At 38.7% G+C, this 27293-nt stretch overlaps 1 protein-coding gene across 5 annotated transcripts in view; it reads right to left on the bottom strand.

Moving 5' to 3' along the window:
• KNDC1 (kinase non-catalytic C-lobe domain containing 1) overlaps nt 1-22636 on the bottom strand; it is a 62754-nt gene extending 40118 nt beyond the window's left edge. For 4 of the 5 annotated variants that reach the window (XM_054072053.1, XM_054072052.1, XM_054072051.1 and 1 more), the window contains exons 1-4: nt 22505-22636; nt 17820-18018; nt 14533-14591; nt 458-604 (exon numbers count right to left, since the gene is read on the bottom strand). In XM_054072053.1, the coding sequence (XP_053928028.1) occupies nt 458-604; nt 14533-14591; nt 17820-18018; nt 22505-22597 (498 nt within the window). In that variant the 5' untranslated portion in view covers nt 22598-22636. Of the gene's footprint in view, nt 1-457; nt 605-9262; nt 9476-14532; nt 14592-17819; nt 18019-22504 lie in introns of those variants that run through there. The other variant, XM_054072054.1, reaches the window with a different exon arrangement.
• Between the last annotated feature and the right edge of the window lie 4657 nt (nt 22637-27293).

The raw sequence follows: 27293 nt of genomic DNA, 5'->3' as shown, positions 1-27293 counted from the left end.
CTGATTTCTTCCTGAAAATTAAAGGTAAAATAAGAGGCTAAATGGAGTAAAATACAAAACCAATTAAGATATCTACTCAAATACTACTGACATTTATACATTTACAAAAAAATTAGTTAGTAGTAATGCTTTAAACAACTTCTAATTGAGCTTTCTCCCTGTAAATTAAATATTAAATTGAAAGAAACAGTTGTTGAAAAAATTTAGATCCACAAGTGTATTCACCCAGCCTTCTAAAAAATCAGATCACCATAAAATATTTACACCTGCTTTTCATTTTGTATCTCCATTAGAGTAGGCAGAAAATGTATATCTGTTGAGAGTCCGGGAAAACCTCAGCTTTCCTGCAAAATCTAAGCATATTACATATAAAGACCATTTCTCTATTAGTGAGCACACATGCAGTAATATATTTGCCACCTTTTCTCAAGCAGAAAATTGTGTAGGGCTGTTTTACCTCAATATCTGGCCTATTTTCAGGATTTTCTTCTTGCATTTGTTCCAGTAGAGCATGTAGATCTTGCCCAAATTCTGATTCTGTCTCAGGTTCTACGATATATTCTATTGCTGCTTTCAGCGTTGCACCCAGAGAATAGACGTGTGCCTGTATAGATTTTAAAAAAGGCATTAAACATGCTACCAATTCTCTCTCTTCTGCCAAAATAGCTTGGAGATTACAAAGGATACAGCTTACATTGTTTACACTTTTAACTTACAAGGTAACATTTTACTGGAAAGGTGGTTCAATTTAAGCAGGGGCAACAAACTGGGCTTCAGTCCTTCCTTGGAAGATGTGCTTCTTCCAAATAAAAAGAAATTACCCCAGAGGGTCCAGCTAGAACCTTTTTTTCTTCCTCACTAATTATGAGTATTACAATTGTTCACTGGCTCTAGTAAACATAAAACTCACCCCCCTGTACAAGTAATATTTACGTTAGAAGCATGTTGTGTGATGGAAGAGGCAGAAAAGAGTTCACGGGGAAAAAAATTAATTTGACAAAACACTTCATTAAAGCAGTGTTTTGTAAGTGCTATCAAAGAGTGCTAGAGAGAAAAAGTGACTAAGACAGCCTCCAGAAACAGATAATGTTTTAACACTTGGCATGTCCTGAACAACTCACATGAAGAGACAGGCTGTAGCCACGAACCATTTGCCCCAACCCGTCAACTTACTTTGCATATTTCTTTTTCCTTTTCCCTGTTTGTCATTCATTCAGTAAAATATTTGTGGGGAAACTCAGTGAACTAGGGTATGGATGGAAGAGATTCTTCTTGCCTCCTCTTTCTTTTGTACACTTCAAAAGTGATATTTTGCATGTGTCTACAGGCATCACTTTCAAGACTATTTTATCATTTGGACATTACCAAATGATCTAATCCTCTCCAAGAGAGGCCAGCAATTCCTCAGCATCTGATTTCATTTACAGAATGTAGTGTCTATTCCAAATACATGCTGCCTAAGAATAAACAAGAATTTATCTTGTTTATCTTCTCTCGGAAATAAGTTTCTAAGAAATAAAGTACTTTTTATAATGCAGAAAAATAAGAAAGCATATTTGAACATTATCTCATTATATGCAACTCAAATACCAACTCAAAAGCAGCACAGAAAGATGGGGAACTTCACTTTGAGGGATCAAAAAACTTGCCTTTTGACAAACTTTCTTCATCCACATATGGATAGATGTGGACATTAGAGGACACAAGAATAGGAAGAGCAGGGCAACGTATTACCTCATCCCACTTTTTCCAATTACTAATTTTTGTACACTGTGGGATATAACTCATATCTCAGTCTGCCTTTAAAAGCACAAGTCTTAGATACAAGCAGACAGGCTTGCAATCCTTCCATTTTGCTGCCCTGTTTTAAAGAAGTTTACTCTATCTTTTCTTGCTCAAAGGAAAGGCCATTCTCATGTTGAATAAAAATTAATCCCCAACTCCTGCCTGCACAGAAAATTGTTCTGTTGAGACAGTTCCTTTCCTCTGAAACTCAGGAAAGCCAGTTTTGAAGATGGCAATTTCAATCATCATAGCTTGCAATTAATTTCTTATGTCAAAACACTTACTGGGAACTTTAATATCTTTTCTAACTTGAAACTTTCTTTAATGCAAATCCTCTTTTTATCTTTCTTCTCTCCCAGCTCCCCAAATGCCACCACCGCCACCAGTAAAATGGGAAAGAAAATCCAGATATTTAAGTAATTTCCTGAGTTGGCAGTAAACATGTTTAACACTTAAGGTAATCTAACATAACCTTGAGTCTCCTGTTGGAACTGGAGCAACTGAGTTTGTGATCGTCCACTAGGTGGGGCGTTCCCCAAGTTTATGAGCCAAATCTGCTGCTTTAGGAAGAAAATTTCACTTTCTGGGAAAGGAGAGCAAGATGGTAAATGCAATAAATAATGCAAATTCATAAGCATAAAATATCTAATGCTCACTAGAGGGGACTGCTCTCAATGAAAACACTCTCACAATTAAGCTAAGGTTTTTTCAGTATTATAACATACTAATTATAATAATTATAGAGAGTAATAAATAGGAAAGGGGAGCAAATAACTTTTCTTCTCCCGGAAGACAAGCAAAAACTGGTAGCATATTGGCAGTTAGGAATTTTCATAAAAGAAATTCAAGAGTTTTTTTTTCCTTCCTTTGCTTCTGAAGAAAACCCTACCTATTTTAAATCTACCTAAGGAGCATAGTTTTTTTTAATTCTAGAAATTTTGCATTACAGGATAATATTAAAAGCTGACAAATAGCATGCATTTCAAGGAAGACCAATAAAAACTCCAAACCTGTTCCTAAAGAGATGTTAAAGACTAGACTTAACTTGTTACAAAAAGCATACCAGATGGTGCTGGCAAGACTGCACTACAGTAATGGTTTTGAAAAGGTTGGGGAAAGGAAGTCACACTAGGAAATTGGATCTCCAAATCTGGTCTTAGAGAGTACACCTACTCTCAGCTCAAAATTAGCACATGTAACAAGAATCATAGGTAAAATCATAATTGTATGCATCACTGGGAAGGCCATCATGGAAATAACATGCCCCTTAAAAGTCAAAATGGTAACATGAAGAAAAGATATTTGAGAAAAATCACAGGTATGATTTGAGGTCCTGAAAGTCTTTCCTTCTAGGGCAAGGCTAAGGGAGCTCATGTATTTCATGGAAAATAAATCAAAGATCATAATCATACAAGTAGCTTCAAATCAAGATAATTTCTAATACTAGAGTGGTTTCCAAGACAAAGGTGTAACAAGACTCAAAAGTTAAAAAAAAAGAAATCCAATAAAAATTCAAAAGGTGGACATACTAAGTGTTTTTAAAATGTTCAGGCTAAGTACTGGAAGCACTTACCAAGAGAGAGGACAACTTCTGCTGTCACGTTAAAATTTCATATCATGAGTGAAATACACTCAAAAAGGCTTCTGTCAGTTCAAATCAAAAGTTACTTGGCTTGCTGCATGCCATTTTGTGACCATTAAACATTATAGGAAGTGAAATCAGAGAACAGCAATGATCCACTCTAGTTTTAAAATCTACAAATCAAAAGACCAGGAGAGGAAGTGAAAGCTCCATGCCTAGATAATGTGACAGAGGCTCTGTTGTGTTACTGCTTGGTAGGGCTGAAGAACTAAGCTTCTATATGAACTCGCACACTAACTACAAAAAAAAAAAAATGACAAAAGAGCTTTTGAGTGGTAAGTGCATAAGCATTCAGCATATTGCATTTATGAATAATGACCATTTACATTTTGCATTGAAATTTCACTGAGTTCATAAATATAGGTCTTTAGCAGAACTGAAAAAGACCATAAGAGACCTAATACTTGTAAAATATTTCTGACTAAATGACAAGCTATGGGAACGGTGTAAGACAATACTTGGTCTTGATATTCATATCGAACCCTTATTTTATCTTGTGCTTTTTCTTTTTTTTTAAATTGAGATTGCTGCACATAGAGATGTTTCCACCCTTTCACAATTCAAAGCATTTAAAGATTCCATAAATGAAAACTTCAGCGTTGTTAAAAAACTCAAAGTTTTACAAACAAATTTAAGCTAATGCTTGAGAAAATTACTATTGCAAAACCACATTTAATACTTAACTATGTCTTTTTTCAATGTGCTCACTCTAAAATGCACTGCTTTATGCAAAAGAAAGTCGGACAGTAATATTCTTCAGCAACAAAATGAAAGGGAAATAGGCTTATTATTTTTAATACTTTCTCATATCAAAGAGACTAAATGTCTTTCTGCATAAGTAATTACTGGAAGATGCTGTATTAAATATTAGCTGTTCATTCATTTGGCACTTTGGATGCATAGATAATGAGCCTGCAAAACGTGCTAAAAGTGCTAAAACACTACAGACTATGCACAAAACGTATACTCTAGATTGAATTGGTTGAAAATATTTTTCCCAGCATTTGCTATTAAAGCCATACATGCAGTTTGTCCCATTTAACTACAGTAGCTCCTAGGTTTGTCTGAAAAAAATATTCGTCAAGATTTCTAAAAAAATTGTCACAAAAACACAGCTACAGGTCAGATTTTCTCAATCTGCTCACAGCTGAAATTTGCAGGTATTTAAACTCTCAAATTGCCTTTTAATTTACCCAACTAAGTGAAAGCTATCAAGTTTTATTATGTTCTTATGCACACATCAGGTGCTCTGTTTACATCACAAAACAGAAGCAAGTCTTCATAGATGCAATCATCTAAAAAGCAATGCTACAACAACACAAGGAGAAGCGAACCAAGCAAAATCTAAACACACCTGGAAAGACTGCTTTTATCATATATACCATATGTCATATATACCATGACTGAATGTTGTCTAGTCCCTACTATGTTTTGGATTCTTGTGACCTCTATTTTGCCATTCAGTTTGAACTGAGGAACTCTACCTAGTACATCACTCCGATCACTATTTTGTAGTTGTGGGTTTCTTGTCTTTAAGGGTTTCATGGCAACTGTTGTTAGTCCATTAATTTGTCTAAGCATAACCCATACACAACCTTTTGCATCTATGTTTTGCAGCAGGAATTTTTGCAGCTCACTGTGTAACACTAAAGTACTTCCTCTTGTTTTAGTCCATCTGTGTTGCCACCCATTTCTTCATTTATGAGGGCTGGCAAATACTCACCCTGTGGCTGTTGCCATGGCATACTTCACAGATTTCTAGCATAACTTCTCCCTCAAGGCCTTTTCTTCCAGGCTAAAGAATATTACTCTAAGTAATTGCTTCTTTCAAGAATGCTGTTCCACCATCTGTTCTTTGAAAATTATTTTACTGCTAATTTTGTCAACTTGGTCACTAGTCTATTCTGACACTCTTATTTGAGCAAATTTTTGATAATACCCCATAAAGAGGAGTTGCAACATAAGAACCTCCTGAAAGGTCCTACAACATGAAAATGGGTTTAAAGAATTAAATAGTTTTTCTGCAATGGCTCTCTTTGAAAAACTCTTGTATCTTGTTCATCTGCAATCATTGCAGACTTTAGGTAGCAGATCTAGAAAAAAGTTTGCTAGCTTTTCAGATTTTTTGCATATTTCTGACTTATTTCTCACCACTGCCTTAGGCTGCTGTACACAAATCTCTTTTGGTTGGTTGGCTGGTTTTTGGGTTTGGTTATTTTGGTTTTTTTTTTTTTTTGAGATCTTTGATAGAAGATACATATTTTTTTACAATAATAAAAAAAAAATCATACAACAGGTTTACAGCCATCTCCACGCTACCTGTGAACACTTAACAACTGTATGTTTTGGCTTTCCATACGGCTATGTAAAACATAGGTTATTGCTGCCCATAGACTAAATTGCCAGCTTCTATTGCAGTTATTGATTTGAAAAGCAATATTGTAAGAGCTACACCCAGAGAGAAAAAAAACAGGTAAGAAAATACAAATTTTTCAGCTGGACCACAATATAATTTCAAGAAGCTGTTACCCTGACTATTTCAGTGAAGACAGATGTATCTTGAACTACTGGCAGGCACCTTTTGTAAACATTCATTGCACTTTAAGATAAAGACACACAAAGATGAATATACACAGAAGCCCGACCAAATTCAAACCATTGTATATTAATAAAAGTACTAATGTGTTTGCAGGGAGAGGACACAAATTAAGAACAGGTTTCTTAACCTGCATGCTGAGCAGCCTAGCTCTGTCTTCTCTCAACTGAATAAATGCAAGAATTTAATTGCATGGCAAATACTATGTTATTTGTAGCTACTGAAGTTATTTGTTGTTTTTTTTTTTTTAAATACATTCTTTTTATCTGTCCCAGGAGATAAAATCCTTAACTATAGAAATTGTTCTTTGAAGCTTTTATGAAGACCTGTAGCTAAGGAGACGTATGAGTGACAACCATTTTGTCATAATCCTGAAAGCTCTGTTGACTAAATCTCAAGCAACACAATAAGATAACTTGCCGACCATCTAATTCACAGTGAAAACCTGGTCTCAAAATTTAGGACATTGTCCATTCTGCCATCTGCTTCTAAGTCAATAAGTTCCTGAACCTTTCAAAAAGAAGGTGGTATTTATGATGTTCTCACACCCTAGTGAAAGGGTCTAACTTCAGTTCATGCAAATGGTAAAAATTAATTGCTTGTCATTGTTCCAGAGAGTACAAAATCTTCAGATTCAGTCTAGCAACGCTCATGGCTCTCTTAGCCACCAGAATATCCATGCAAGACATAAATTTAATGAAAGAGAAATCTTGATATCAAGCAATGATGAGGAATACTTTTACTGGATGTCTTCATGGTGACTTTAAGGTTCAGACATATTTCAAATGCATTTTTGAACATTCTAAAGAGTAAATAAGCAGAGAGTGCAATAGCAAATTATTTTCTGCCACTAAGACTGGTGTGATGATGGGTTCACTACAGAAATGAGTCTGAGTGGGTAGCACCAAAAAGTGACAGATACTTTTACCAGAACTAAGGAAGACAACTTCATCCATAGCTGATAAAGTATCAATATTAATCAGAAAAGTTTATGTGGAAAAGGCTGGAAACAAACAACTGATCCAAAACATTAGTACATTTTAACCTAGAGTTTTATGACACTGCATAAGCACAACAGCAGAAATCTGTCCTCTTTTCTATAGATTTTTGCTCATGATAGAAATTATTTGCAAATGTATTCAACACGAAACTCCTCAGGCTTCTAAAATAGTAAACTTCAACTACCACAAGAACCAACCAGACTGAACACCAAGTTCTCCTTTCACTCCCAATCTTTCCCTTACAAAGCCAAAAATCCTCCAATAAGCTGATTTGAAAAATGTTTTTGTACATCAGATATTCCTCAATCTTAAGGGAAAAGCTATATATTAACTTTAATAATGCCTTCTTATAGGAACCTAATAGCCAAGTAAGGAAGAAACCCAAAAGACTAATATTTTTATTGAACAGGTTACCTGTACAGTCAGTAATTTCTCTTCTGAGGACATTTTTCTGCCTAAAAGAGACTATTCATGATAAAAATAGATGTCAGTCTGAAAAGTTGTGTTTCATATTTAGAGGCAAAAACTGTAAAACTATCGGCAATATGCACAAAAAGCCAGCCAGAAAAGACCAGTATGACAAGTCTGTAAGCCCAAATTCAGAACTAAGCAACAAGGTGTTGGTTTTTGAGGTAATCAAATCATAAACTTTAAGACAGCCTATAAATTAACAAAAAAAAAGCTAGCTAAAAAATTCATGCTGGCCTTATCATTTGGTTAGTTCTTTGTACAAAGCAACTAAAGGGTGATGCTTCCTCAGTACTAAGTTCCTGAATGGAATCTCAATTGGGCTGATGATGTAAAAGCAAGAGCAGGAGGATTCTATATCCTCTTCTATAGCACAGCAGAGGCATGTGCAACCAAATAAAAGTGACTTTATTTTTGTCACTGAAGGAAAAGGCAGCTTTAAATAACACTCAGAAGAGAGAACGGTTTAGACTGCAGGAGCAGAGAAGTTACCATTTGCTAACGACAAGCCTTGCTGCTGTTAGATAGAATTAGTCTCAAGAGGAGGCTACATGAAATTAAGGGAAACAGAACTCAAGAAAAAAGGCACTAGGTGTTTCGAAAGAATTCTTTCCCTATTAGATAAAAAACAAACCCCAAACCCCCTCTAGGAGAATACATAAAAAGTTTTCTTTTTTCTTCTTGCACCAAGAGCTAATGAAAGAATAGAACAGTAGAGATAGTCTCACAACATTCAAAGCTACTGCTTTAAAAGGCCAGGGAAGTGGCAAAGACAAGACTTCCTTTATACCTTCTGCTGTTTTGATTTGGGAGAAAGATGAAGGCTTTCGTATTTAGTGAAGGACCAACAGCTGAGACATGAGCACTAGATCAGTAATGATCAGCTATTGAGAAATATTGCAGCACTAAACCGTCAGCTCAGTTTTCTTTAGGACAACTAACATATATAATATACCCTGAATCTCTTTCTCTATCTAGTCCCCAGAACAGTAGGTTTCATTTGGCATTTCAACCCATGCATTTATATGCATAGAAAATATTTGTGGGTTTTTTGTTTTTATTTTTTTATACAATATACATCAACTATAACCCACTGAGAACTGCAAGTCAACAGCTGTCACATTCTAGCAAAGAGACAGGCAGTGTTGAGCCTTTTCTGGTTGTGATTCTCCCCCAGGTGAGTGACCACGTCCCACTACTATCATGATACCAAAAGGCAAAACCAAGCTGTAGATGAGAAAACACAGAAATGTGTACTTCACCTTCTTCCCATTCTCTATTTCCCACTTCTCTTCAACATAGTATTGAACTCTCATTTTTTTCAGTTAGTTTATTTCTGAAAGTTTTTAATCCTACTGCATGCCAAAGTTTCTGAAATACTCCATTTTATCACCTCTAAATAATGGAAGAAGTCATTAAACAGAACCATTATCCTGTCTGCTTTAGATATGAAAAAAAATAGGCAGACAAGACTGAAAATTCACTGATTTCTGTTACAGAGGTTCACTAGAACAAGCAAAATTCAATAGCCACATTATTAAAAGATTATAAATGCAAGCTCACACATGGCAGACATCGATCCTTCATCTCACTGGAAGCTTGTATCTTAGAAATGTGGGGTTCTACATCAATGAACCTCTGTGTCAGGCTCAATGGCAGTTTTGTGATGCAGACAAATAGCTATTTGAAACTTGTTTGAGACAGCCAATGTTTTTAACCTGAGGCAAACTTGTGTTGTAGTGATAGAAAAAAAGCTATTAATGAACTCACCAACGTTTAACTATTCCTGTTGGACTGCCCATTGGTCAAATTTCAGAAGTCTAGTACTGTATTGTCCAGGGCAAGAATACAAAATAGGAGTGATTTTCATTAGGAAAAGGTTAAAGAAGCTCTTCCTATTTAAAGGAGGAAACCATGACTCAGTATTAGCTTACACTGAAGATTAACTCTTTGATAAGCCCAAAAAGTCAAGAAGGCAAATTTCAAAAGAAGCCTCAAATCTGTATGCTTCCATCTCAGCCTCTTAATGTTTTTCTAGAAGAGAAAAAAAAAAAAATCACATTCTGTACTGCTCTCTGCAGTAGCATACCAGTAAAACATTCCAAAATTAGAATCATGGAATCACTAGGTTGGAAGGGAACCACTGGGTCATCGAGTCCAACCATTCCTAACACTCCCTAAACCATGCCCCTCAGCACCTCGTCCACTCGTCCCTTAAGCACCTCCAGGGAAGGTGACTCAACACCCCCCCCCCCCACCTTGGCAGCCTCTGCCAGCGCCCAATGACCCTTTCTGTAAAAAATTTTTTCCTGATGTCAAGCCTGAACCTCCCCTGGCAGAGCTTGAGGCCCCTTCCTCTCCACAACCTCCTTTCAGGTAGTTGTGGGGAGCAAAAAAGTCTCCCCTCAGCCTCCTCTTCTTCAAGCTAAACAACCCCAGCTCTCTCAGCCGCTCCTCATAAGACTTGTTCTCCTGCCCCCTCACCAGCTTCGTTGCTCTTCTCCAGACACGTTCCAGAGCCTCAACATCCTTCTTGTTGTGAGGGGCCCAAAACTGAACACAGTACTCAAGGTGCGGTCTCACCAGTGCCGAGTACAGAGGGAGAATCACCTCCCTGGACCTGCTGGTCATGCCGTTTCTGATACAAGCCAAGATGCCATTGGCCTTCTTGGCCACCTGGGCACACTGCTGGCTCATGTTCAGTCGCCTGTTAACCGACACCCTCAGGTCCTTCTCCTCTAGGCAGCTTTCTAGCCAGACTTCTCCTAGTCTGTAGCACTGCATAGGGTTGTTGTGCCCCAAGTACAGGACCTGGCACATGGCCTTGTTAAACCTCATGCCATTGCTCTCAGCCCAGCAGTCCAGCCTGTTCAGGTCCCTTTGCAGAGCCTCCCTACCCTCCATCACATCCACACTTCCACCCAGTTTAGTGTCATCTGCAAACTTGCTAAGGGTGCACTCAATGCCTTCATCCAGATCATTGATAAAGACATTGAACAGGGCTGGACGCAGTATCGAGCTCCGGTGAACCCCACTTGTAACTGGCCTTCAGCTGGCGTTAACTCCATTTACCACTACTCTTTGGGTCCGGCCATCCAACCAGTTTTCAACCCAGGAGACTGTGCGCCTGTCCAGGCCAGAGGCTGACAGTTTCTGAAGCAGAATGCTGTGAGAAACTGTATCAAAGGCTTTACTGAAGTCCGAGAACACTATATCCACGGCCTTTCCCTCATCCAGTAGTCAAGTCACTTTGTCATAGAAGGCGATTAGGTTAGTGAGCTAACCTGATTAGAGGCTAGGCTTTGTATTCAAGATGTTTCTAACTGACTTCTAGCTCAAGATTAAATGAAAAGAAAGATGTCAGTACTTGCTATAGCAAATACAGATACACCTTCCAGCTTAGAGAAGAAGCAAAAAGTGAGGTCTTTCCATCAATGCAGGCAAGTAACAGCTTTGGCCATCAGAAAGTTTTTACTGAGTACATATGCATTCAGCATAAAAGTGAAAATGTTAAGTGTACTGTACAGAAATCAGAAATTCACCTTTTCTTTGGAGTTACAGTATGGTTCACAACTCTAAAGTTTCTCTCTCATTTCCCTCTCTATTTGCAGCAATCCTTAACAGTGCATTTACTAGGGCACAACAGTAATAGCAGTCTGTAAGGAGGCAGCAAAGTTAGAGGAAAAAACATGAACAGATATCCAGGAAATTCTCTGTTTTAGCCCAACACTGTCCTAGTTACCAACGGTACCTGCTTGGCTGTCTTTTTTTTTTTTTGGCCCTTGCACTGTGATAATGCCTACACCAGCAAGAGGAGGACATAGCAGAACTACCCTATTAAATGCTGCTCCAACCACTAAGCGCCACATTCACTTCCAGGTCTCCTGGGACCCTCAGAAACTGCAATCCTTCCTTCAGCTCCACAGGTTGGAAACGTAGCAACACTAAAGTAGTCATCAGTTGGAAAGCTCAGCTACACTATACTCTTGGCACCAAAAGCTCCTTTCACAGCTATCTCCTTCTTAACATCTTCCTCTCATCTTCCTTTCTAAAAAGACTATACCACACTTAGCACTGAAGCTGACAGTTCCCTGAATGGCTAGACTTTACCTTCCTAATCTCAACAGTAACTGTAGTTGGTGTTATTATTCCCACTTTATAGATGGAGAGCAAGTCAGGAAACAAGGGACAATTCTAAAACAAACCACGTGAAATCAATTACTTTTCAGTCCTGTGCACTGTCATTTGGACGAAGCTTTAGATCTCTTGCTATCTGAAATTCCAACTAGAAATTGAAATTTTTTAATAGACTTGCTTCAGACACTAGGACAATAATGCATTTCAATTTGTTTCTTTTGTCTATTACCCTTGTGTGCTTGTGAGTGCCAGCTAAGTTTAGTAACTAATTAGACTGGAGTCACAATTCCATTAGAGGTCTAGACCAGTAATTCACTGAGCAGCAAACAAAACATCTTTTGTTGAAATAACTGTAGCTTTATTTGAGGGATTTTTTTTTTTTTTATAAAAAGGGTTTAAAGAGGAAGAAGTCACCCAGTAGCTATACAAACCGCACTGTGTGCTTCCATATTAGAAGCCACAAAAGTCACACTCAAATCAAGCGAAACCTTTGGCTGACACAAGTATTTTAAAACAGCTGAGCTTTTACACCAGTGTAACAGCTATCAAAGATCATCCTGAACATAATTAGTAGTTCCAGTACTATTTTTTTCCTTATATTGAAATTGGACAGTTTCAATACAAACATTACTTTCCATTGTTCTCAACAAAGCACACCAAGTAGCTGCAAAAACTCTCATTCAAGAAAGAGCTGAGTAAGGTCATCACCAAGGAAGGACTAAGCAGTATCACAAAAAAATTTGATGTTCTTGTAAAATGGGCAGCTTATTGGTATACTACAAAGAATCTTATAATACTGAGAAAGCCCGGGGTTTCCTCAGAGAGATGTATATAAATGTGTGCTGTTCTGGTATTGCATAGTGGAAGGGTACAACCAAAGGTGTAACCAGAAGAATTGACACATTTGAAAAAGGGAAAACTTGAAGTAGCAGCACCAAGGAGGAAATGGCAAGCTCAGATTACAATACTACAAAGCCCTTCTAATAAATACATAAAGACTAACCCACTCTAAGTCTTAAACTGCAAAAGCAAGCAGAGGTCAGCATGGAACCCCTGGCAGAATTTGATCTGGTATTGAAGTACTTAATATCCAACCAAACTCTACGAGCAGTAAGAAGTAAAGGTTTGAAAGTTCCACAAATACTCAGAACCCCACAGCTGTCTGTCAAAATGCACACAAATCTCAGAGTAAAACAATCACAGAATCATACAATAGTTTTGGTTGGAAGGGACCTTAGAGATCACCTAGTTCCAATCCCCCTGCCATGGGCAGGGACACATCCCACTAGATCAGGTGCCCAAGGCCCCATCCAGCTTTCACTAACTGTATAATAGATGTTTGTGCTGTGTTTATTATCGGGATTCACTGGGGCTTAACAAGCTTTCAAGTAGTCCTGAAAGAGAAGAGTTAAATAATAAATCTGCACACAGATGAATTTTACCCAAGAGGGCTACAAGAGCCTTGTATATCAGACAGAACAGAAATTTCAGGTCATTTAGTATTCCCACAGTCATCCCAAATATGCATTTCACCTTGTCCCATCCCCTTAGTCTCCAAATCTCTTTCAGTCTATTTGCTATATGCATAAGAAAGAGTTCAGCAACCCCTGAAGAGAAAGGGTTGTGGGGAAATGCAAGCTTCCCACAGGAGCAAATAATTCCACAAATCTTGTTTTCTTGTGTCAAGTCTTGTAGGTGTGCTAAGGGGCAAGGGGTGGAGAATATCTTCATGTAAAATCCTAAGTCTAGCTTCAGCAGTATTAAAAAAAAATAAAAAACAAAAAATTGTTACATTTGGGTGACTTTGGGACTTGCTTTTCTCAATCACATCTAATGACTACTAAAGCTGCCAAGTTTACATGCAATACAGGTCACCTCCTAGCCACCCCCCATCTGCACTGGCACCCTGTCACTAAACAAAGACTCCACAAAAAAGCCTGGGGGGTGGGGGAGAGTGAGCACAAAATCACTAGAGCTCTGCTGGCCTATATAACTACATTAACAAAGCATAGCAACAGGGAGAAGTGTTGCGTGTCTCACTGTCAAAGACTGTAGTACTTCGTATTCTACAATACTACCCTTTCTGTATTCTTATACTCACCTTACTTTTAGTACTACACACTTCCAAGGTTCATTTACCCTTCCCCCACATCCCCTGAGAAAACAGAGCACTATAAACATGACTACAGAGACTATAGCTACAAAAAGTAAAAGGTATTTGTATTGAACTATAAGGAAACAGAATAATTTTTTTAATACTTTGACTAGAACATGTTGCTAATTAAAGTATTTTAATTACCTAAGAATAAATGCTAGAAAAATTACTTTATAAAAAAGGATATTAAGCAAGCAAGCACTCCTGCAGCATGCAATGAGATGGTTGACTTGGGAGGCTAATGAATTAGTATAAACAATACAAATCTAATTTAATTTAACAATGTAGAGCATTTGTGCATTGCAAAGCAACAGATAGCCATTTGTTTCTTCATTAAATCAAAGATAAAATTGCTGATTACTCTTCTATGAATTATTTTATTGAAGAATATGGCAAACAAATTTTATATTGAGTCATAAAAGTTCACGGCTAGTCCCCAAACAAGCAAATGTAACCAATGAAGGATACCAGTGAACATAATACAGACCAGCTGTGGTTCAGGACAACACATAACTCAGCCAAAATAGACTCCCACATTTCAACAGTTAGTGAACAAGTGTTTATACAGAAAATTAATATAACATTGTAAATTTACTTTATATTTCCACCAAACATATATAAAATCAACTACAACCCAGACAACATAGCACGATTTACCATGCACAATCTTTAAGAATGCTGAGTATCTCATAGTGCCAGAAGTACCAGAATTATTAAACGCCCCTCTATTTTATAGATATGAACTTACCTCAAAAGTGTTACCAGTGAGATCAAATTCTGGTGGAAAAAAGGCACCCTCAGGATCATCTTTAAAAGCAAAAGGAAATGTGTCAGATTAGAAATATGTAATCTTACTTGTTTAAAAAAACAAACCAATAACAATTCAAGTTTAGTGATATACTCATATCCAATACAAAAGAACCTAAGTATATAGAAGTATTCTGGTTCACTGATATATAATGTACAAAGAACTTGTTATCTATGTTTCTACTATGAAAATAAAATAAAGTGCTATTTTCAAGCTTTCTGCAAGAAGGTATAATGCTTTTCCTACTAAGAAACAAAACAGACAAAACTCCATCAAAGAAGTACAAAGACTACCATGCCTAACCACTTCTTGCCTTGAGACATTTATGTTTGGACCATGTTTTCATCTAAGCTGGTGTGGCTCAGCTGTGGCTTGCAGTTTTGATTTGATTAATGAGACCTTTCCATTCACTATTTTCCACTGCAGACCTAGTGGATAAGGGTTCAAGCAGCAGGAAAAAAAAAAAAAAACACCTGAACAGTCATTGTCTTTTCATCTATAGGCCAGCTTAGATCCTTGACCTTTCTGCTTAGTTTTTTAAAGTTATGATAAAGGAGTTGAGTAAACCAGTCCCCGCCCATGTGTTCCTTCGCAGAGAACTGAGCTACTGCAGCAACCACATCTGAGTGAGGAGGCAGAGGGAAGAAAGGAACATCGTAAGAGAGTGATGTTGCTGCTGCATCCAAGTATGCATGTAGTATCACTGTGTACCAATGTCACATGAACCCAGCAAAGAACACCAGGGAATTAAATAAGTGTCCAACTAAAAAGTGACTCTTCACATACATATTCAACTCCCTCTATCCTTTTATAAAGCCAATGGACGATCTATGTACCTTTACAGGTAAAGGCTGTAAGTTTCCCTTCTCAACAGCGAGGAAAATAGAAAAGTAGTCTCACAGGTGTAGCTGAAGCTATGATAAGTAGGCTACATGTTCTAGCTAAGCTTTATTAGAACTTTTGTGCCTGTATTTTAGAAGCTAAATGCAAAGCTCTTATTGAGAAGATACTAAACTCAGTTACATGGTAGACAGGACTAGAGAGGACTTTATGTATTCATACATTTCAGCTACCTTGCATGGCTGACTATGCAGATGTCATAGTTCCTTACTATGTTCCTGATTATACTTTCCCACTGAAAGAGGGGCATGCAACTAATTCTGCACTCCCACATCACATTATTTTTCCTGATATCGGAGGGGCAGGAGGGCAGAAGGGGAAAGGAACTAATGGACAGAAAATGTTTTGTCCCCAACTCTCCCCCACCCCAGGCTACTTTTCATCTCCACTACCTTTTCCCCCCTCTTTTGAGAGTATGCTTTAAAGGCTGTACAAGCACACCATTTTATCACCGGTAAAGCTCACTGTATTCTTTTAATATAATGTTTACAAGGGAAATGTGTCTGATCTGAAGAGACAAGAAGATATCGGAGCCCTTGGCAGAACATCCTATTGAATGTTTGTCATTGAAGCACCACAGAACCTGCAGGAAGCAGAACTTACTGCTAAAGCAGAGGTGACAGGCTGTTCATTTTCTCTCACTGGAAAAAAAAAAATAATCCAGAGGTTGTAATTTTCTTCTGGAAGAAAAAATCTATAGGCAACAACTATAGGGAAGTAAAAGGACAACCTCCCCAAGTGCCTATCTAAAAACCTATATTTTAACCAAATAACAAGACCTAAGGGAAAGGGGAAGAGGAAGAGTCAAAGTGGAGCGTGTGATGTGTGAAACAAAATATACATAACTTTTTGCATTCCTAGGGAAATCGCAGCTTTCTTTAAAGAGAACTAATGAAAACATGACTTTAGGGAATTAAATCTTCGTACATTTGCTTTGCATGAGAATTTGTGATTCCACATTTTAAGCTCTTGAACACAGCAAATTCCTCGATCAATTGTTTGCCAGCTATTCAATTAGACTAAAATATTCAGGAAGAAATTGATTTTTTCCCTCTCCCAGCTGCAAGAAGAGATCTTAGCTGGGGGGCATTTTTCATCCATTAGTTTTACTCTCTTCAACATGTCTTTCATATACTCTTATGAATACAAACTCAGCTTTTTAAATTTTCTTTTTTTTTTTTTTTTAAATTTTGAGCTACGATGAGCTTCTTAAAATAACATAAGATTGATTCCATGTTGCCCTACCAGCATGGAACTAAAAGTTGACTTGGTATTTGAGGAATTTAGCAAACCAAATAGCACCAGAATTATGACAATGTCTTTTAATCTTTATTAATTACATGCTTATTTGAAATGCTATCTTTAATTCTAAAGGTAACACACATTCATTGGTTGCAAAGTTTCACCATTTTTTGACTACTATGATCCAGACTTTGACTAAAAGAATAAATGCTTATTCTGACACAGATTTAAAAATAAATTAGGTTAAAGGAAACAACAAAAACCTGAATAGGGTGTATACTGACTGGAACATTTCTTCTAGTTACAAGCTGACATAATCTTAAAAGGACTACAGAATAAGAGCTAGGGAATTTTTTGTTTTGCTTTGCAATACCCTCAACAGGTTCAAGACAAATACTTTTGAGATAGGTCATGTGAAAAGGGCAAAGCAACCATAACATTCTTTTTTATCTGTGCTGAAATCAGAAGTCATTTTTTAAGTTATGTATCGTAGCAGATTGATGTGGGATACTTGAAGCTCTTTATGCTGCTACGCACTGTGGTTTAGCATATTAAAAATCATTTCTTAGTCACTCACTACACTTGCAGAGTCTAAAAATCATGACTTTAAAAACATAACACCTTATTTAAGAGAGGCTTCCTTTCTAATAGTGAATATGCAACAGAATTGCCCCATTCTCTATGGCCACAATAATGAGGATACATTGAATGTCAGATTTCTCTAGAAACAGAGCATATCCATGAAATGCGAAGAACTGGTAGAGGCCAAGAACATGCTTCACATAGACTGTGTGCATACAGTCACAGATACGTAACCTACAGTTTTAAAAGGAGAAAAATTACATTCTCCTGGATAAGTCTTAAAATAACTAGGAAGAATCGGGTAAGTAATTCAAAAGCCGCATTCTTCAATCACAAAACTGAGCATGTAGATTCATACAGACCTACACTCGCCCACTCCTAAACAAGTTTGTTTTCTTTTTATTTTAATTAGTCTTAAGAATAGAATACAATGCTTTACTACAGTCTCTCACTATGAGCTTCCATAATTTTAAAACAAATGGCCTGGAAACACAAATACTCACCACTGAGCTGTTCCATGAAGCATACATTGCCATTGGTGTTAAAAGCCAAAGTGTCAGGAGTGATGCAGAGTGTCTGGAAGATTGCAGAATGGGCAATGCTCTTCAGAGAATGGCAACACTCCAGGCAAACTGCCCAAATATCTTGCTCAGTAAGACAGCTATCCCGCAGTGACAAAATATCAGCAAGGGACACATTCTCCTGCCAAGATATGAATCCATAAATTACCCTTGATTTCATGACACTGCTTTGTGTATCACAGATTACATTTGACACAATTGGCTACGAGTGATGTTTCCATCAAGTTCTCAGACTTTCTAGGACACTGATTAATACCTAAGAAACATCAAGCACATGACTTTGCTCTTAATAAAGTCTCTTAAGAAGCACAATTAATCTGAACAAAGGTACCACAGTACAAGCAACTACCTTACTATGTAAGTTACATAAACAATGCATTAAGAGTTACTTAAACAGACCATTCAGAGGTAAACGCACAGAGACTAAGTTAAAATATTTTGTTTAACCCATGATTCCATTAAGATCTCCCAGGTGCCTTTGGATAAACTACTTCAAAATTCTTTTCACAGCAGTCTTCTGTACCACCTGTGATCTGGGAGAAAAGTACCCTTTAAATTAGCCTGTATTAAGAATTATGTTGTTGTGCAGTTTATTGGTATAGGTCATTTAGTAAATATTCAAAAGCCAAACAAACCCTAGGAAAAGTTTTCTTCTACTTTGACTTTAAAACGAACACTTTGGTAGTCCTAGGCCTCCTCATTATAACCAGAGCTCTTTGTGAGCAAAATAGCTCACAGGCTTTGTTTCTAAGCTACTGTCCTAAACTATAAGTCAACTTCCTTTTACCCTTTCACTACAGTAAGGCTATGAAGAGTCCAGTTCCAATAAAATGTCTCTAATGCAGCTTTTCTGGTCAAGATGTTCAGTTAGACTTTTAATGTACATTTTTTAGAACACAAAACTAATTCATTATCCATAGCTATGGAAGTGAAGTTTTCATGAACTTAAAGGAACAACAGAAACATACAAATGAAACATTAATTTCATCTGTAAGGAAAAACTAACTAACAGAAATGGAAGTCTCTACAGAAGTCACTTTGCATCACAGCTATACCACTATTAATTACAGAAAATATTTTCTCATTTATATGTAGCAATTAAGACTAAAGACTGTATTTCTGAGTGATACTAAATATACCTTGAAGAAGTAGCTGCATTATTACTTAGAATATGGAAAAAAAAAAAAATGTATGTAATTGTCAGCAAAACAGACTGTGAGGAATCTAACTGCTCAATAAACTGTAGTGGTTTAAACTCCCAGTCCCTCAGAACACACAGTTGTAACTTCTACATACCTCAGTACCAGAGAACATCAGTGCTACTTGGATTACCTTTACAGTAGAGTTAACAATCTGTTAGCATGTTTTTCAAACAATTGAGTATTGCAATCGAATTCTTCAAATAAAAATTGATTTATTCTAAAGGATACTTAATAAATGCAAGAAAAAAACAGGTAAAACCAACACACGCATACTATTTATTGGGAAAATTCACTTTTATTTTCAATATTCTAACTTTCATCAGCCTAGAAATGGATTGATGTACTAATGGCAGCATCACTACAGTGTCTACCAGCACTAATCATGAACTCTGGTCTCACTGAGTTCAGTCCTACACAATAACAAACAGCAAAAGCCCTTACAGTTCAGGTACACGAGATAAAAGATTTCATTTTAAGATCTCCCTTGGTCCCTTCCAACCTAAACTATTCCATGATTCTGTAATCTTCCCCGTGCTGTGCTCAGCACCCTATGCATAATACCGCCATCAGATTTTGAGGATGGATGAGGCAGTTTTGCACATCTTTATAGAGAACTTCAAAGTATGAAGGGTCCCACAGAGGTTTCTGTATCTGAAAACACGAACACGTGACAAGGAGCTGAACCACAAACTCTTAGGCTTTGAAACTGACCAAACCGATAGACAGGATGAGGATATTCTTGGAAAGGAAAGACAAACTGCTTATTCTATGGCCAACTGAAAACAAACAAGTTATGTGACCAAAGCAATGAATGACCCATTAATCATTTTTAACTCTCCTAGGATCACCTGGCTAGGTGACACAATGGCACTTGCCATTCTGCATTGATTGCATCCCAATCAATACAGAAACAAAGTTTTTACTGAAGGAAAAAAACCAACACTTTTTAGAAGAGGATTTCTGGCACACAGAAGCTTCTAGTGAGCTACAACTTCAGTATTTCGTACCACTGGAAGCTGGTTCACTTGAATTACACTCAAGTGTGTTACATAATAGAGATGCTGATGTCTTCTCTCATCTCATTATCATTAAAAGACACTTAAAAATGCAATTACTGTTTAATATCTTCAAGAAATGAACTGGTCAGACAACTATGCTTCAATTATTCACTTTAGTTCTCAATTTTCCCTTATATTTTCTTCAGAACATTTTAAGACAGTTCAGTAGTACAGTAGTATATGTAAAAGCAGAAGAGAACATGAAGAGAAAACAGGAAGAGAACACAAACTAATTGGCTACAGACAACTTAAAATATTTGAAATCAAATATTAAGACGTGTGAGATGAAGAAAGCCCTAGTAAAGAAAGGCATTTGAAATACATCCTCTGTATTTCCTACTCTTCAGCTCGGGTAGCTTATGGCTTCACATACTGGCTTCTATAAGCCACACACATCAACATCAGACATCTCATTCCTTATACTGCTATATACAGCGATGAGAAGCACTGCCTCCACTAAATGACTAAGCACTCACAGCTCTCCGGCACCTAAGTCTTTTTGCATACCAGCATTCACAGCTCTCTGCCACCCAAGTCTTTTTGCCAAGATAATTCACACAAACTTCAAAATAGACTACTCCAGAAATGTGGAAAACATAATTCATTAAATTAATTGCTTTTGAAGAAAAACACTGGGTTGCCTGGATAAGGTCACCAAGTACTCGTCAAAGCAGCCCTTCTTTATTAATTTCTCTGATCACTAGGTGATAGGTCACGCTCACTTTCTCAAGAAGAATATTGAAATTATTCATGTGCCTGGAATAACTAAATAGATGGGACTGGTGGGAATCCACAATCAAAGTACATATTGAGCAGGTAAGAAAATGGACTCAGGTCTTCATCGCCTATAAGAGTTGACCCTCAGCCTTCTCCTACCCTGAAGAAATACTCTAAATGTTAAGCCAATGTGTAAAAAGGAGGACAGTATCACCTTCCTCGTGTATTTTGCACAGACTGGCCTGTGAGGGCCTGCTACACCGAACACTATGGATGATGGGAGGAAGAGCCATTATGTGGCTTATGAAAACTGGAAAGGACTCTTCCTTTGTGAACATACTTTTAAATCCTGATTCAGCTTGGGTTCTGACATAGCAAACATGAGAACTTGCAAGATCTGATCTGGGAAAACCAATGGCTCACATATGGTTCACTGAACTTTTACTTAAAGAGAAAAGAAAAAAAACCATTTTGCTCAAACGTTCACAAGGGTGTAAGGATCACACTTCATGTGGGAAGATACGAAGAATGACAATCAAGAGCAATGAAAAGCAAGCGCAAACCCAAGTGCAAATCCAGACAAACATGACAACAGAACTGGGTGTAGCTACAGGTTACCTGACAAGAACAGATTTAACAGTTTGTTTTGTTTTGTTAATTTCACAGAGACAAGACCAGGCTTGACTTTTTTTTTTTTTTCTGAGCACCTCGTCTTCCTGTCTTTTAAAGACCTCCAGGGATGGGGACTCAAACCCCTCCCTGGGCAGCCTTTGCCAGTACCCCATGACCCTTTCTGTAAAAAATTTTCTCCTGATATCCAGCCTGACCCTCCCCTGGTGGAGCTTGAGGCCATTGCCCCTTGTCCTGTCCCCTGTCACTTGGGAGAAAAGGCCAGCATCCTCCTCTCCACAACCTCCTTTCAGGTAGATGTAGAGAGCAATGAGGTCTCCCCTCAGCCTCCTCTTCTCAAGGCTAATCCCAGTTCCTTCAGCTGCTCCTCATAAGAGTTGTTCTCCAGCCCCTTCACCAGCTTCATTGCTCTTCTCTGGAAACGCTCCAGAGCCTCAACATCCTTCTTGTGGTGAGGGGCCCAGAACTGAACACAGTACTCAAGGTGCGGTCTCACCAGTGCCGAGTACAGAGGGAGAATCCCCTCCCTGGACCTGCTGGTCACACCGTTTCTGATACAAGCCAAGATGCCATTGGCCTTCTTGGCCCCCCTGGACACACTGCTGGCTCATGTTCAGTCGCTGTCAACCAAGACCCTCAGGTCCTTCTCCTCCAGGCAGCTTTCTAGACACTCTTCCCCCAGTCTGTAGCACTGCATAGGGTTGTTGTGCCCCAAGAGCAGGACCTGGCATTTGGCCTTGTTAAACCTCATGCCACTGGTCTCAGCCCAGCGGTCCAGCCTGTTCAGGTCCCTTTGGAGAAAGCAGATCGATACTTCTTCCCGGCTCAGTGTCGCTCCAGGACCGGGACCGTCTGGAGCAGATGCTCGGGGCCGGGCAGTGCGGGCAGGAGGCAGCCGGGAGCCCGCGGGGAGCGCACGGAAAGCGACCGGCCGTGCCTGGACGCGGAGCGACCGCCCCGCAGCAGGTAAGGGCGGCGGCTCCGTCCCCGCCCCACTCACCTCGTCCTCCAGCAGCGTGGGCAGAGGCTCGAAGTCGTAGCAATTCACCTCCTCGTCGTCCTCGTCTTCATAAAACACGTCCTCCGCCTCCATGCCGCCCGCGCCAGGGAGCGGAGGCTTCACCTCATCGCCGACGCCCCCCCCTCGCCCTCCCTTTAACCCCTTCGCGCCCCCCCGGCCAATCCCGGCGTGTCCCCCCCACCAGCTCAAGGCCTGGGTTGGGGCAGCGCTGCCATGGCAACGCCGCCGCCGCCGCGCCTCTACTGCGGCGGCGCCCGCCCTCCTGCGGCGGCGCCCGGTCCTGGGGGGGCGGTGACACCGGAGGGGGGTGGCAGGAGAGGTTCGACCCCAGCCCCGCCTCGGCCTGAGCCCCACCAGTCTTTGCTGAAGAAAATCCAGTGTTTGAGAAGGGCAGGGGACCGAGTATCTCCACGGACCACGACCATGACGGTGCAGATACTCGGTCCCTCGCCCGTTTCACAGACTCATAGAATCACCAGGTTGGAAAAGACCTCTTGGATCATCGAGTCCAACCATTCCTATCTGCCACTAAACCATGTCCCTGAGCACCTCGTCTACCCGTCTACCTCGTCTACCAGGGATGGGGACTCCACCCCCTCCCCGGACAGACTGCCGGTGCCCCATGACCCCCTCTGTGAAAATTTTTTTCTCATGTCCAGCCTGAACCTCCCCTGGCGGAGCTTGAGGCCATTCCCCTTTGTCCTATCCCCTGTCACTTGGGAGAAGAGACCACCTCCCTCCTCTCCACAACCTCTTTTCATTCCCCTTTCTGCCTGGACAGGTGCTGCGAGAAACCCTGAGCTGGCAGCTCCTGATCGAGCTCTAAGCACCCGCGCAGCCACGTTGAAACATCTCTGTGGTAACAAGATGGAAGAGAACAGACTGTTTTCTCCTCTAATTAAAATTCACAGCTACAGGTACTTGGCAAATAGTAGTGCCATTTTCATTATCTTGATTTCCTGTATTACTATAACTCTACGTCAAAATGGAGTATGTTAATGAATTAATCTGCACACGGTACATCATGCGATGCAAGAGTTTTATACTGTATTTTGTATGTAGTATGCTTTGGAAAAGATTAATACTCTGTTAAACTACACAGTAACAAACACTGTGAAGCAAACAAAGATACTTTGATTAACTGTCCCATAAAAGTCATCCTGCAGCAGCTATAAGATTTCTCCCAATTAAACATTAATTGGATACATTTGACAGATACAGCATGCTACTGAGAAAAAAACCTAAACCCAGGCAGATTGGAATCTTTCATATATACATATGCTGTCTTCTTACTAATGTTTTTGAACTAAATTGATGTGAATAAAATGTTTATCGTGATTACAAATGTTTCTTATCTATATATACTTATAATTTGGTAACTGAGGTTTTTAATTTTGTAAAAATATTAAAGCATAGGAAACAGTGAGTGCCTGGCACTTCCAAATATAAAGCCCAACATGACTCCAATAACAGTACTACTTTACTTATAAAAGATTTCTTAAGATGTATTTCACCAATGTATTTGGCAAAATGCTTTCCTTGGGCAGTGCAATCTATACAAGAAGAACACTAAATTCTGGACCTTTGTGGGTTGGACTCGTAGCTGCATTGTAAAGGAAACAGAAGACAAAATTTTCTCTGGTGTGTAAATTTGATCTAACATCTACTCTCATCCATAAATACACCTTAGCTAAGCATTCCATTGCAATCACCGCTTTAGCATTCATTAGTATTTCTGTAAGATAAGTCAAACCTATGGGTGCTGCAAGGAAACTCACATGTTAGTTTTGGAAGGATCAATAATTTTTGTTGAATAAGATAAATTCACTTGCTAAAAGCAGTTAGTAATTGAGCAGTAGGGCATTTCTCTGTCAGTTAGCAGATTCAGTTTCAGACACCTGCCCTGCATTTTTTTGGTCCTTGAATCTAGGAATGAAGTAGATTTTGCCAGAGTGAGTGACTGACACTGTATCCAAGTGATCCAAGATGCTTGAGATCTATCTCTCGGTTGCTCTGGTTGATTAACTTGCTCTGCTGAAAAACTATTTATACTAAGTGGAATTTGTACAAAGTGGAAAACAAAATGAAATAAAGATAGAGGGAGCAAAAGAGATTATACTCCAAGTTATAAAATATAGCAGTGCAGGATTCCTCACTAAATGCAAACTTGTAGCAGACTTTGCCTTATCACAAGTGCCTTGATGGGCAGGACAGAACAGTCACTGGAACTGGTATGGTTTGGTAGATTTTTCCAGAAAAATTGCTATACCAAATCTCTGCTCTCATCAGTAATTCTGTTGTTTTGTTTTCCTTGTTGGTCTCACGGTTGAGGCAGCTGTCAGAAAAGGCACTGTAACTTGCATGATACAGTCATGTAACAATTCTCACACTAGAATATTCCTTCTTATGAACATCTGCAATTAATCATGGCCTGTGGGAATTGTTGGAGGACATGCAACACTACACAGTTCAGCAGTAGAAAAAAATTGACATTTGCGTGAAGCTGATAGTTTCTTTGCTATCATATTTTCTGTTCTTTCTTTTCCACAATATTCCTTATGAAAGTTTATGCTCTTAAGATGTCTTTATAGAGTATTGGTAGACATTTTTTGAAAGAAATTTTGATGGGTATATGAATGCCTGTGATAATTATCTTCTGAGTTTGAGGTTGGATGAACATGCAAGTGAATATCATCTTAAAACCAGAAATATATAGAACAGTAATCGGGTTCTCAAAGATGAGGGTTGTCAAAAGGCAGAAATAAAAATATTATTTTGCACTAGTAATACTCTCTAGCCTGAGAAGAAATAAGAAGCCTTAGTATAGATTGACAGAACATACTGTGGCTAAAATTGTTTTGGTAAAGCATAGCTGAAGCAGGTTTTGAATGTTGGTTTTTTTTTCCTTTCTTTCTAATGGAAGAACCAGAGAAAGGTTTCATTTCCCTGTGATCAGATTTTGAATATGAACAAAGATCTCTTTGGTAACAATTACACAAGGAACCACAGTTATTAGAGATTTTGACTTCATAACTGTAGATTAGAGATTAAAAATACTAAACAAACGTAAACTCCAGGTATAGTGTAGATATTACACGAGAAACCTCTTAACCAAAAAGTCATTGAATCAACATGGAGTTTTGTGTCTTAGACTTGGTGCATGATCACAGACAATACAGAGGGACTGGATCAAGCCCATCTGATTTCATTCTTCTCACGGTTTTAGCATGCTCTCCTTAAGCTGTATCTGTTTAGTAGTACATGCAGTAGAGTTAGGGCAGTTTGTAATTTTCACAGGAGCAGTGTTTGCAGCAGAATAGCTGACAATTTTTGTCTCTGGCAGCAGTCAATAGCAAATGTCTAGAGAAGGGTGTAAGAACAACATAGGTATATATTATGCTCTTTCAGTAGAGTCTCACTGCCTCCAAAATTCAAACCTCCATGGTTCAGGTGCTTCTTAAGGCATTGGTTTAAGAGACACTGCAATATATTTAATAAATGAATTTGTCCATTCACATTTTGAGTCTAAATAGTTTTACTGTCCAAGACCTGCAAAACTCTTTAGCTGGTCCGCACACAGCAAAAAGTAAATTCTTTGTTTCATTCAAGGACCCTAATTTCTTGTGTTTGAAAAGGTGGTGGATAGATTCCCTGTTTATCATCTTTCTATCATTTATGATGCTGTGGAGTTGTCATATCTCCCCTCACTCTCCATTTCAGGTTGAAAGGTCCTGGTCTAGCTGCTCATTCACAGAATAGAAATTATTTCATGACCTCAATGATGCTGTAGCACTTCACTGTACTTTTTCTAATTGTGTCATCATGTCATGAAAAATTGTGAAAGAGAAGGCTGGGGGAGGGAGGGAGGAAGGAGGGAAGAGAGGAAGAGAGGAAGGGAGGAAGGAAGGAAGGAGGGAAGGAAGGAAGGAAGGAAGGAAGGAAGGAAGGAAGGAAGGAAGGAAGGAAGGAAGGAAGGAAGGAAGGAAGGAAGGAAGGAAGGAAGGAAGGATCGGTCCACTCCCAAGCAATCTTTAAAAATAATACGTTAATGACCTACAAACCTAAAGGGAGTACTTCTCTTAACCATGATTTACTGATTCAGTTATGAGCCTTGTGCATTTTATTTCCAGATATCTGGACGGATGAGAGATTGTCAAAAAAGAGTTCAGTGGACACTAACCACAGAGGATACATTCATGAGGGTTCAGGGAGTGACTGCCAGCCACTGTCTCTGCAACATAATCTAAATACAAGCTACAGGAGAAGGAAATTGTATAGGGTACTACTGTTTTGCCACTTTGAGCCACTGGAGATGTCTTTCATGTTCTTTTGTAGGTTTTCCCTTTTCATTACAGCATTTTGGTTATTCCTTTTAATAGATTATACAATCATAATTGACTATTAAAATTTTGGAGTACCAGCCTTGTAGATGAAAGGTACACATTTGTTACACTATAATTAGATTGTACATTCTCCTTTTAAGAGTTTTCGTTTAATGGCAGTTTGCCTGAAGGTTCTCATTTTAATTTATTTTGGCTGAAACCGAGGGAACTGAAGGATTGCACTATAAAGAATTGGGTTTTGTGTGTGTATGACTTAAATCCTTTTCAATTGTTTGGTTTTTGTTAATCAGAGATCGCTTTAATGCCACGGGCTTTAATACTTTTACAGTCTATGAAACTACTGTTCTTCCTTTAGCAGTTATAGATATTTGAAGACAGAAAAGCTTTCTGCCAGTTGCCAACTGCTGCTGCCTTTGTGGCAGCAG

The sequence above is a fragment of the Cuculus canorus genome, chromosome 7, assembly GCF_017976375.1.
Source record: "Cuculus canorus isolate bCucCan1 chromosome 7, bCucCan1.pri, whole genome shotgun sequence".
In the NCBI taxonomy this organism is placed as follows: Eukaryota; Metazoa; Chordata; class Aves; order Cuculiformes; family Cuculidae; genus Cuculus; species Cuculus canorus.
The sequence above is the reverse complement of the archived record's forward strand: the minus strand, read 5'-3'. Positions and strand labels throughout refer to the sequence as shown.